The sequence below is a fragment of the Haliotis asinina genome, chromosome 2, assembly GCF_037392515.1.
Source record: "Haliotis asinina isolate JCU_RB_2024 chromosome 2, JCU_Hal_asi_v2, whole genome shotgun sequence".
Classification (NCBI taxonomy): domain Eukaryota; kingdom Metazoa; phylum Mollusca; class Gastropoda; order Lepetellida; family Haliotidae; genus Haliotis; species Haliotis asinina.
The window spans coordinates 5,814,285-5,827,425 of NC_090281.1; the positions used below are offsets into that span (position 1 = coordinate 5,814,285).

Sequence of the window (13,141 nt, forward strand, 5' to 3'; positions counted from 1 at the left end):
AGCTAACGCCATACTAACGGCTCTTAAATACATTCAAAGACACTCTAAACATAAAGAGTATATAATCTATCCAGACTCTCTCTCATGCCTTCAGGCGATTAAAAATATTTCTTGTAAACATCCACTTTTAATAGAAATTATTGAATTGTACAATAATCTTGCTACTGGCCAGTGCGACATCGTCTTTTGTTGCTTACCTAGTCACGTTGGCATTTCTGGTAACACAATGGCCGATCTTGCTGCTAAGGCAGCACTCAACAAATCTGTGACACCACTTCTTAATCCATGCTCAGATTATATAGCTACAATAAGATCTAACATCCGTGATCTTATGCAGAAGAAGTGGGACACCCAGGTAGGTATAAATAAATTACATGAAACAAAACCTTGTATCAGTTATACTTACTTGGGTTGTCAGTACAGATTTGAGGAGGTCATTATGCGACGATGTCGCATTGGCCATACGAGGTATACTCACGATTATCTATTAAAAGGTGAAGATCCTCCATTTTGTATCCCTTGTGATGAAAGAATCACAGTCAAGCATATCCTGCTTGACTGTGTTGAATATTCCATCACAAAGGGATCAATATTTTAATTCACGAACTTTAAGGATCTTTTTAATAATGTTAGCTCTCATTTAATTACTGCATTTTAAAAAGAATTAGATTTGCTAAATGAATTGTAAACAGTCAATTAGTTTATGCTTGGAAGTTTGAATTAGTAACTGTAATTAGCACTGTAAAATTATTGTCCTCCTAAGAGGGTACGTAAGTCCCAAAACATTTGAAGTCAAATTTGATCTTCCATTTTTTTAGCCGTAGTATTTCTGTCATTCTAATTTGTTGCTAATCTTGCATACAATCACCAGCAGGTGAGGGGATGGTGTAAATCCAGCTAGGGACCGTGCAGGTAGCAGAAGTACTGTATGTCCCCATGGCCCTGGTATGGTGATCTACCTTTAGTTGTTGGTGATCTATATAGCCTGTTTTTATATTGAATTGTCTGAATAGGGATATTAGTTTCAACTTTTCACGTTTTATTTCTTATTGTGATATTCTAGTTGTTTCAGTGTCCTTCATCGACAGGTTTTTATCATATACATAGATTCTATTTTTAAGAATGTTCTCGTCACGACATGGCTGCAGTACTGCCGATGTGACGTTAAATATTAACTCACACAAACACTCAGTATAATACCATTGTGTCTCTTACACTGTTGTAAAGCCCATACACCGGACGGGCTTTAAAAAATATCGTCGGAGTTATCGTCCTAGGAAGTCGGTCAATTTAGTGAAAACACATTTCATAGAGTTCATAAAAACGTCGCATCTCTGCGAAAACACGATGGATTACTAATGCAGTATGTACATGAGGTGGTTAACCGTGTTCATTTACTATTGCTAAGCATTACAATTACTCTCTACCACGTGACATTTCAGTTGATGGACTAACATACTAGTATCTGCATCAATATATATATATTTCACGGACATGCTGCGTGTATAATAATTGATGTATAATTCATGGTTAGGACTTATCAAAACAGAGTATGCATACTAGAATGGTGACGTGTGGTTCTGTGTATTGAGCTCAGGTAAGAAATCATTTGAACTCAAGCAACGCTGGGTGCAGAGGGTCCTTGAATGAGTGACCGCGTGTGACAGCTTGACTCCAGAGAGTTTCTGGTACCTCAGTCCCGCCCCACGACGAAGCACATGTGATACATGTCTCACTTTAGGCGGGTGAGTTTCTTACAGTCTCCAACCTATTTAGCACAGATCACCAACATATTGAGAAAAAAACACGTTCTCCTTTTCAAGTTCTTTTCTATTGATATTGGCATAATATTTAGACTCGAAAAATGTAATACTCTTCACTGAAAACGTGGCAAGGTAACTTATACTGGATCGGTCAAGTTACAAGGGGAAGGAGTCACTGGGCATCTTGTGCAAGATCAGGCCTACGCCTATCTTCAAATGCAACTTCGAGACAATCTCCAGAATGCCCAGATTCAAGATACACTTCGCGCCGAGTATAAATCTCGTTTAAAGAATATCGGGAGCTTACATCTAAATGCTCGCAACAAGGTCAAACCCGCCAATACTTTTGTTGTGCAAGTCCTCTCTTATTCCTCTGGCGTAGTTGACGGGACAAAACAAGATTTCCAGAGTCTTGGACGACTGACCAGAAGGATCATGTCTGATAACAGAGCCCACCACCCTCGTTCCTCTCTTAATTGTTTATATATGCCAGTCAATTCAGGATGTCGACGTTTCATTAATGTGGAGACTCTTCATGATAGAATATTATTGTGTACATATTTATTTATCTGATGAAAGCAAGGAATTCCACAGCTATTTTAAGTGTGCCAAGGTTGTTGGACAGCGATGGGAGTAAGCCAAGTGAAGTTGTTCACTAGGTCTTCTCAGAGTCGGTCCGTCGTGGAGACGCTTTCTCAGAAGCCACTGCATCATGTATACATGCAGTGTGTGGAACAGAATAGCAATCCAACCGACTCCTTCGTCTGGATGAAGTCTCCTGGTCTCAAGTGTGAAACTGACAGCTCATATTTTGTTGCTCAAGACTAATCACTAACCACTCGGAGTCGCCAAAATGTGATTCTTAATCAGAACGTTCACATGAAGTGTCGACTGTGTAATGAAGTTACAGAGACTGTCCAACACCTTGTCAGAGGATGCCCTTCCTTGGCACAAACAGCATATCTTACACGACGGCATGGCTTGCTGCTTCTACTACCATCTCCGCCATGCCTGTGGATTTGACCCCGAGGTCGATCTGTGGTACGACCCTGAACATGTCCAGGGCGTCATGGAAAATGATGCTTACGAACTTCTTTATAATAGGCCTATGTACAGCCTCTGGCTACCAAACCTGATTTTGTCCTTTTTGATAAAGCGAATGAATGTATTTATATCACTGAATTTTCGGTTTCTTTTGACAGCAATGTGATTGGCAAGATTCAGGAAAATCATGATAAATATGCTGACCTCGCCTGTGAAATATCTCGCTTGCATCCTAAGTACACTGTCGTCAGGCTTGCCATTGTTCCCGGTGCCCTTGATCGCTTGGCGTAGACCAGAAGAGTGCCCAGGTTCTCCACCAGAACCGAAGCCCTTCTGATGATCTTGGTAATGCAGAAGGCTGCAGTGTTGGGGAGCCCTCATATTCTCCGGCAGGCACACGTGAAGAGCCACCTCCGTGGCACCTCACTGACACACATTTTACAAATATAGACACGTCAGAGAACAACACAAATGACGTCACTATAGAGAGTGACGACATTCGACCTTGACCTTTGCTCACACTACCAGCCGCCATTGTTTTCAGTGATCAACAACGTTTGACTTCAAGTCCATGTTTTCGTTGCTGTATGTTGTCATTTATGATACAATTGTTATGGCTGGCACAGGCAGGAAAGTGCATAATGGCTCAGGCACATGTGACGAATGTGAACCAGATATAAGGTCATAATGAACCCAAGTTTAAACGAGTCGAAGGTGATTGAACTTCAGCAGCTGAGCTACTTATGACGTCACGTAACAACGGGCTTGATAATGGCCCGTCGTCAAGCATTTTGCGGGCGTTATCAAGTTACAGTGGACCGCTCATTTCTGATACCGTGCGGTCGTTTTAATGATAATTCTATCCATTTTAGCTATAATCACTAATATTTGCTTAAAGGTGAAGATCCTCTGTTTTGTATCCCTTGTGACGAACAAATCACTGTCAAGCATGTTTTGCATGATTGTGTTGAATTTCACAAGGGATAACTATTTTAAATCACGAAGTATGAAGGATCTTTTTGGTACTGTTAGTTATCATTTAATCATTGCGTTTTTAAAAGAATTAGATTTATTACATGACTTGTAAATAGATAAATATTTTATGATTGGAAGTTGAATTAGGAACTATGATTGTTAGTGACTGTATCCTCGAAGGGGGTTGAAGTACCGTAAAGTTATTGTCCTCCTAAGAGGGAACGTAAGTCCCAAAACAGTTGAAGTTAGACTTAATCTTCCACATTGTTAGCCGTAGAATATGTGTCAGCTAGGGACAATGCAGGTAGCAGAGGTACTGTAAGTCCCCATGGTCCCTAGTATGGTGATCTACCCTCTGCTCTGGCGATCTATGGCCTGTTTTATATTGTACTGTCCAAATAGTGATACTATTATATTTTTATAAGCTTTCACGGGCACCCATGAAGAGCCACCTCCTCGTGGTGGGTGCTGGGTAACGAACGCTAAGTGCTCTTCTCCCGTGTGGACCCGGGACAGAATGTGTCCACAGCACCCCATTGCTTGTCGTAAGAGGCGACTAAATTGGGCAACCTGTTTGCCGTGGGTTGCGTCCCGTGTCGGTGGAGGACGGGAACCTGGTGGTTGAGGGCATTTGGGCTTTTAACTGCTTTCCATTTGCCCAACACACCACTTTGGCCCTTACTTCACCTAGACGGGTGGTTGAATTGGCCCGATTCAACCAATCGGCTGGTCATGCCAAGCCCTGTGCATGGATTATATATATTATATATATATGTCATTGCACAAATTTTATTTGGACTCTTAATTTCGGTCTTGGCTGAATTAATCATCGACTTCTCTGGTTTTGGAATATAAGTTCTGATTTTTGCCTAGAGTCTTATGCCCAGAAGGCGGTGGCTCATGGGCCAATCTGGTGGAATAATTCTTTGTAATTCTTCTACTGGAGTATATCATCCGGGTATCCTTGTATCCTTGGTGCTGCAAGGTGGAGGCCCGCTTACTTTAGCATTGTCCTTGTGATACTCCGTGGTGGGTGGGGAGCTCGGATGATGAACCATAATACACTAACTATGGCGTATAAAACAACCAAAAAAACAAAACGTCCACTTGATATTGACCCTGTTGATACTGACCATAGACCGTCTGCATCGATTGAATATTGGCCGTGTTTCGTTGTTATTGAGACTCCTGAGAAGACACCGTTAAAGTTGAACCCCTTTGCTGTATCCAAGGGTATTCAAGGTATTGCTGGGGAGGTGAAAAACATTAGACGCTTGCGTTCGGGTGACCTGCTAGTCGAATGCGGGAAAAAGCAACAAGCAACAAACCTGATGAACATGAAATCTTTCGTGATCATTCCGGTCACGGTCTCTGCTCACAAGACCTTGAACACTACTAAGGGTATCATCAGAGACCGTGATCGATTGTTTGCAGATATGTCCGAAATTGACATTGCATCAGAAATGAAAGATCAAGGTGTACTGTATGTGAAGCGCTTTTCAACCCAAAAAAACAATGAAACATTCCAAACTAATACCTATTTGTTTACTTTTTCATGTCCAAATGCTCCTAAATCAGTGAAGGCAGGCCATTGTAACATACACGTTGATACCTACATCCCCAACCCGCTCAGGTGTTTTAAATGCCAGAAATATGGACATGGCGTGAATACTTGCACATTGTCTGTTGTGTGTGCTCATTGTGGAGAGAAGACACACACAACAGAAGATTGTGACAGTGATTATAAAAAATGCACCAACTGTTCAGGCGACCATTCATCTTCTTCGAATCAGTGTCCTATTTGGAAAGAACAAATGGAAATAAACAGAATAAAGTTCACTCAAAATATCTCCTTTTCTGAGGCCAAAAAATCTGGTAAAGAAGTCTGATCTTCCAGAAAGTTATGCTACAGTAGCAAAAACATCACTGGAGTCTACCTCTAAAATAACAAAATCATCCACAGGATGCCAGACTACCTTGACTTGGATAAATTGCGATTCTCCACAGCTTTTGTACCCTGCTATATCTTCTCAGACTGGGGAATCACTTCCTAGTACATCAAAGTCGTTTTCTGATCACAAATCATCATCATCATCTCAGTCACATTAAAAGTCTAAATCGACGGCTGATAGTCAACAAACGGTGAAAAGTAAACCGAAGCCTAAGCCTGATACTTCAAAACAACAAATTGGCAGAGCTAGTAAAGGGTCACAAAATAAAATTCAGTTGTTTAATAAATATGGGTCTCTTGAAGACATGGACGTTTCTGAAAACGTCCATTCTTGGGCACATAGCTTGTCGCCCTCCAAAAGAGTGCGGGGTACATCCCCAATAAATCCCCCCAAAAGATAGTTTATTCCAATAATATTGTACAGTGGAACTGCAGAGGATTAAGGACTAATTTACATGAATTACAGCTATTAGTCCAAGATGTTACACCTTCAGCGATATGTGTCCAAGAGACATATTTAAAACAAACAGATACATTTGACCTTCGTCAATATAATGCATATCATTGTTTTTCACATCCAGGTGATAGGGCCACTGGCGGATCATCTATTCTAGTCAGACAAAACGTTATTCAAAGCCCTGTTCCACTTAGTACTAATATGCAAGCTGTTGCAGTGAGAATTACTTTAAATGTAGCATTTACGCTATGCTCTCACTATATTTCGCCTTCTTCGGCGTTTGCCAGGGCTTATCTTCAAGCTCTATATGACCAACTCCTGAAGCCCTGTATTATATAAATGGGAGATTTGAATGGGCACAACCCACTCTGGGGTAGTGTAACTACAAACACTAAAGGTAAGTTGTTTGAGGATTTTTGTTCTGACAATGATTTATGTATTTATAATGATGGTTCCAACACATATTTACACCCTGGTACTGGGACCTATTCTGCCCTCGACATGTCATTGACAAATTCAGACCTGCTAAATGAATTTGAATGGTCAGTCCACGATGAACTCTGTGGAAGTGACCATTTTCCTACTATATTAACAGCTGTAACTCCATCCGATGTTCCTCCATCTTCAAGGCGGAATTTTAAAAAGGCTAACTGGGCTTTATATGAAACACTGTCTGCGGAGAAACTTAAACCCGAACGTTTTATTGACGTTCCTGATGCTATTACATGTTTTTCTGATGAACTGAACTCCATAGCTGATGAGTGTATACCAAAGTCCTCTGCAGTTCCACATATTCGAAAACCATGGTTCAACAATGAATGCAAACAAGCTAGGAAGGCAAGGAAAAAAGCAGAACATTATTTCCGTCGTCATCCTATGGTGCATAATTTAACTTAATTTAAAATTTTAAATGCTAAAGCACGGCGTACTTAAACAGAACAAACGCCAATCTTGGCAAAATTATGTATCCAAAATAAATTCTCGGACACCCATGTCCAAGGTATGGAACATGGTCCAGAAAATTTAAGGTAAAGGTACTAAATCTAGTGTCCATCATCTTAAACATGGAGATCAATTACTTACTGATAAATCAGATATTGCGAATAAACTTGGCGAAACTCTCGCTAAACATTCTTCCTCTTCTAATTATATACCTAAATTTCAGCAATATCTAAAACAACAAGAAAAGAAAATTATTAATTTCAATTCTGATAATGGGGAAGATTATAATGAAACGTTGTCTATTCATGAACTCCATACTGCTCTTGATCAAGCTCATGACACTGCTACAGGAGCTGACAACATACATTATCAGCTCCTGAAACATTTACCAGAATCCTGTCTGGAAACTCTCCTAAATATTTTGGATGATATCTGGACATCGGGTAACTTTCCTCCTTCATGGCGTGACGCCATAGTAGTACCAATACCTAAACCTGGACGTGATCATACGGATCCATCCAATTATCGTCCGATTTCATTAACTAGCTGTGTTTGCAAGACCATGGAACGCATGATAAATAATCGACTTGTTTGGTACTTGGAAACAAATAACCTTATAACAGATATACAATATGGTTTCCGGGAAAACAGAATCATTTGTTACAAACGCACTAATTAACAACCAACACGCTGTGTTTATCTTTTTTGATCTTGAAAAAGCATATGACACTACTTGGAAATATGGCATTTTAAGAGATTTACATGACTTCGGGTTGCGAGGCCGTTTGCCTGAATTTATAGCCAAGTTTTTAAATAACAGACAATTCCTCGTCCGTGTGGACTCAACCCTGTCTGATCATTACAATCAGGATCAGGGTCTTCCACAAGGCTGTATTTTGTCTGTCACTCTTTTTAGCATCAAGATCAACAGTTTATCTAAAGTTTTGAACGATTCAATTCATGGATCGTTATTTGTGGATGATTTTAATATTTCTTGTCGTAAAAATATGCATACCATTGAACGGCAACTGCAGTTGCGTTTAAACAAGATTAATAAATGGTGTCTTGAAAACGGCTTTAAATTTTCTAAATCAAAAACTAACTGCATACATTTTTGTCGTAAATACAAACCACATAAAGACCCTGAACTGTCTCTCGATGGGACGCCCATTAAAGTTGTGAAGCAAGCCAAATTTTTGGGTCTAATCTTTGATTCACATTTAACCTTTTTACCACATATTAAATCACTTAAAACTAAATGCCTGAAAGCACTTGACTTGTTGAAAGTTGTTTCAAATTCTAAATGGGGAGGGGATCAAGCTACCCTTCTCCATCTATATCGATCACTCGTTCGTTCTAAACTTGATTATGGCTTCATTGTCTATGGTGGAGCCTGCAAAAGCAATCTTAAACTTCTTGATTCCGTCCCCCATCAAGGTTTAAGACTTTGTCTTGGGTCCTTCAGAACTTCACCTATTGACGGTCTTTACATTGAGGCCGATGAAGCATCTCTTGCACAACGCCGTATCAAATTATCTTTACAATATATCACAAAACTATACTCTAACGAATCTAACCCTGCATATAACTGTGTCTTCAATCCTCTTTATGAGGATTTATGTAGCAAAACGTCTTCTCTTGTTCCACCTCTTGGGCTCAGAATTAAGCCGTTTATTGCTGCTGCTGGTATTGAGCTGGACAATATAGCTCCTTTCCGTCTTCTTTCTTCTCCCCCTTGGCAGTTGGTTAGACGACAGGTTGACCTAACATTAACTACATTTATAAAATCAGAAACGAATCAATTACAGTATAAACAAGAATATAATCAATTATAACATAAATATAACAATTATAAATCCTTATTTACAGATGGGTCCAAGGACGGTGGCGCAGTTGCTTGTGCTAATGTCACTGGATCCAGAACAATATCTTCTAGATTGCCAGATAATAGTTCTATTTTTACAGCAGAAGCTAACGCCATATTAACAGCTCTTAGATATATTCAAAGACACCCTAAACGTAAACAATACATAATCTATTCAGACTCTCTTCAGGCGATTAAAAATCTCTCATGTACACATCCACTTTTAATTGACATTATTGAATTGTATAATAATCTTGCCACTGGCCAATGCGACATCGTCTTCTGTTGGTTACCCAGCCATGTAGGCATTTCAGGGAACACAATGGCCGATCTTGCTGCCAAGGCAGCACTCAGCAAATCTGTGACACCACTTCTTATTCCATACTCAGATTACAAAGCGAACATTAGAACTTATATACGTGATCTGATGCAAAAGAAGTGGGACACCCAAGTAGGTATTAATAAACTACATGAAATAGAACCGTATATTGGTTACACCTACTTGGGCTGTCAGTCCAGATTTGAAGAGTGAGTGAGTGAGTTAATATTTAACGTCACATCGGCAATATTGCAGCCATATCGTGACGAGAACATACATGACAAAAAGGAATATATATGCATATTATGAACACCCTGTCTACGAAGGACAGTAAAACCACAAGACTATCACAGTTAATATTAAAACTAGTGTGGAAACTTATAAAAATATAACAGTAGCATTATTTGGACAATACAATATAAAAACAGGCCATAGATCGCCACCAACAGAGGGTAGATCACCATACCAGGGACCATGGGGACTTACAGTACCTCTGCTACCTGCATGGTTCCTGGCTGGATTTACACCATCCCCTCAGCTGTTGGCGACTGTATGCTAGATTAGCCACAAATTAAAATGACACATATTCTACGATTAAAAAAGTGAAAGATTGAATCTGACTTAAATCGTTTTGGGACTTACGTACCCTCTCAGGAGGACAATAATTTTACGGTACTTCAACCCCCTTCGAGGATACAGCCACTAACAATCTCAGTTGCTAATTCAACTTCCAATAATAAAATACTTATTTATTTACATGTCAGTCAATAAATTCAATTCTTTTAAAAATGCAATAATTAAATCAGAACTTACATTACTAAAAAGGTCCTTCATAGTTCTTGATTTAAAATAATTGTCCCTTGTGATGGAATATTCAACACAGTCAAGCAAGACATGCTTGACCGTGATTATTTCATCACAAGGGACGCAGAACGGAGGATCCTCACCTTTCAAAAGATATTCATGCGTATACCTAGTGTGGCCAATACGACATCGTCGTATAATGACCTCTTCAAATCTGGACCGACATCCCAAGTAGGTGTAACCAACAAATGGTTTTATTGCATGTAATTTATTGATACCTACTTGGGTGTCCCACTTCTTCTGCATGAGATCACGAATGTAAGATCTAATGGTGGCTTTATAATCACTGTAAGGAATAAGAAGTGGTGATATAGATTTGTTGAGCGCTGCTTTAGCAGCAAGGTCAGCCAATGTGTTACCAGAGATTCCAACATGGCTGGGTAACCAACAGAAGACGATATCGTATTGGCCAGTTGCAAGATAATTATAAAGTTCAATAATTTCTATTAAAAGTGGATGTTTACATGCTAGGTTTTTAATAGCCTGAAGGCAAGAAAGAGAGTCTGAATAGATTATGTACTGTTTATGTTTAGGATGTCTTTGGATATATTTAAGGGCTGTTAATATGGCGTTAGCTTCAGCTGTAAAAATAGAACTATTGTCTGGTAATCTAGAAGATATTGTTCTGGATCCAATGACAGTAGCACAAGCCACTGCGCCACCGCCCTTAGACCCATCTGTAAATAAGGATTTATAACCGCAATATTTATGTTTCAACTGATTATATTCTTGTTTGTATTGTAGTTCGTTAGTTTCTGATTTTTTAAATGTACTTAATGTTAGGTCAACTTGTGGCCTAACCAATTGCCAAGGAGGAGAAGAAAGAAGACGGGAAGGAGCTATGTTTTCCAGCTCAATGCCGGCCGAAGAAAGAAAGGGTTTAATTCTGTGTCCGAGAGGTGGAACAAGAGAACACTTTTTGTTGTATAAATCCTCGTAGAGAGGATTGAAAACACAGTTATATGCCGGGTTAGATTTGTTAGAGTATAGTTTTGTAGCATATTGTAAAGATAATTTTATACGTCGCTGAGTGAGAGATGGCTCATCTGCCTCGACATAGAGACTGTCAACGGGAGAAGTTCGAAAAGATCCAAGACATAATCTTAGACCTTGATGATGGATGGAATCTAACATTTTGAGACTGCTTTTACAGGCTCCACCATATACAATGGAACCATAGTCAAGTTTGGAGCGAATGAGTGATCTGTATAAGTGAAGTAGGGTGGTTTGATCGCCTCCCCATTTTGAATTGGAAACAACTTTTAACAAGTCGAGTGCCTTCAAACATTTAACTTTAAGGGATTTAATATGTGGCAAGAAAGTCAAGTGGGAGTCAAATATAAGACCCAGAAACTTGGCCTCTTTAAGAACTTTAATAGGTGTGCCGTTTAGATACAGTTCAGGGTCCTTATGTGGTTTGTATTTACGGCAGAAATGTATACAGTTAGTTTTTGACTTAGAAAATTTAAAGCCGTTTTCCAAACACCATTTATTTATCTTGTTCAGACACAACTGCATTTGCCGTTCAATAGTATGCATGTTTTTACCTCGACATGAAATGTTAAAGTCATCCACAAAAAGTGATCCATCAATTGAATCGTTTAAAACCTTTGATAAACTGTTTATCTTGATGCTAAAAAGTGTAACAGACAAAATACTGCCTTGTGGTACACCCTGCTCCTGACTGTAATGATCAGACAGGGTAGAACCCACACGGACTTGAAATTGTCTATCATTTAAAAAGTTGGCTATAAATTGAGGCAATCGGCCTCGCAATCCGAAGTCATGTAAATCTTTTAAAATCCCATGTTTCCAAGTGGTGTCATATGCTTTTTCTAGATCAAAAAAGATCGACACAGCGTGCTGTTTGTTAATTAATGCGTTTTTTACAAATGATTCCAAACGAACTAAGTGATCGACTGTACTTCTGTTTTTACGGAAACCACACTGTATATCTGTGATAAGGTTATTAGTTTCCAAGTACCAAACAAGTCGATTATTTATCATGCGTTCCATGGTCTTGCAAACACAGCTTGTCAATGAAATCGGACGATAATTGGACGGATCCGTATGATCACGTCCAGGTTTAGGTATGGGTACCACTATTGCATCACGCCATGAAGAAGGAAATTTCCCGGAAGTCCAAATATCATCAAATATATACAAGAGCGTCTCTAAACAGGATTCTGGTAAGTGCTTCAGAAGTTGATAATGTATGTTATCAGCTCCTGTAGCAGTGTCGTGAGCTTGATCAAGAGCAGTATGGAGTTCATGAATAGAAAATGTTTCATTATAATCTTCCCCATTATCAGAATTGAAATTAATAGTTTTCTTTTCTTCTTGTTTTTGATACTGCTGGAATTTAGGTAAATAGTTGGAAGAGGAAGAGTGTTTAGCAAGGGTTTCACCCAGTTTATTTGCAATATCAGATTTATCCGTAAGTAACTGATCTCCATGTTTAAGATGATGGACAGTAGATTTAGTACCTTTACCTTTAATTTTCTGCACCATGTTCCATACCTTGGACATGGGTGTCCGAGAATGTATTTTGGATACATAATTTTGCCAAGATTGGCGTTTGTTCTGTTTAAAAGTACGCCGTGCTTTAGCATTTAAAATTTTAAGTTTATTTAAATTATGCACCATAGGATGGCGACGGAAATAATGTTCTGCTTTTTTCCTTGCCTTCCTAGCTTGTTTACACTCATCGTTGAACCATGGTTTTCTTATGTGTGGAACTACAGAGGACATTGGTATACACTCATCAGCTATGGAATTCAGTTCATCAGAGAAGCATTTAATAGCATCGGGAACGTCAATAAAAAGCCCAGGTTGAAGTTTTTCAGCACACAGTGTTTCATATAAAGCCCAGTTAGCCCTTTTAAAATTTCGCCTTGATGATGGAGGAACATCGGATGGAGTTACAGCTTTTAATACAGTAGGAAAATGGTCACTTCCACAG

General features: G+C 39.2%; 1 protein-coding gene across 1 annotated transcript in view; it reads left to right on the plus strand.

Annotated features, from left to right (window-relative positions):
* Positions 1 to 226: 226 nt before the first annotated feature.
* The window catches only part of LOC137274766 (ornithine decarboxylase-like), a 52,624-nt gene continuing 39,709 nt past the window's right edge, over positions 227 to 13,141 (plus strand). The window contains exon 1 of the mRNA XM_067808100.1: positions 227 to 355. Coding sequence (XP_067664201.1) covers positions 227 to 355 — 129 coding nt within the window. The remainder of the gene's footprint in view (positions 356 to 13,141) is intronic.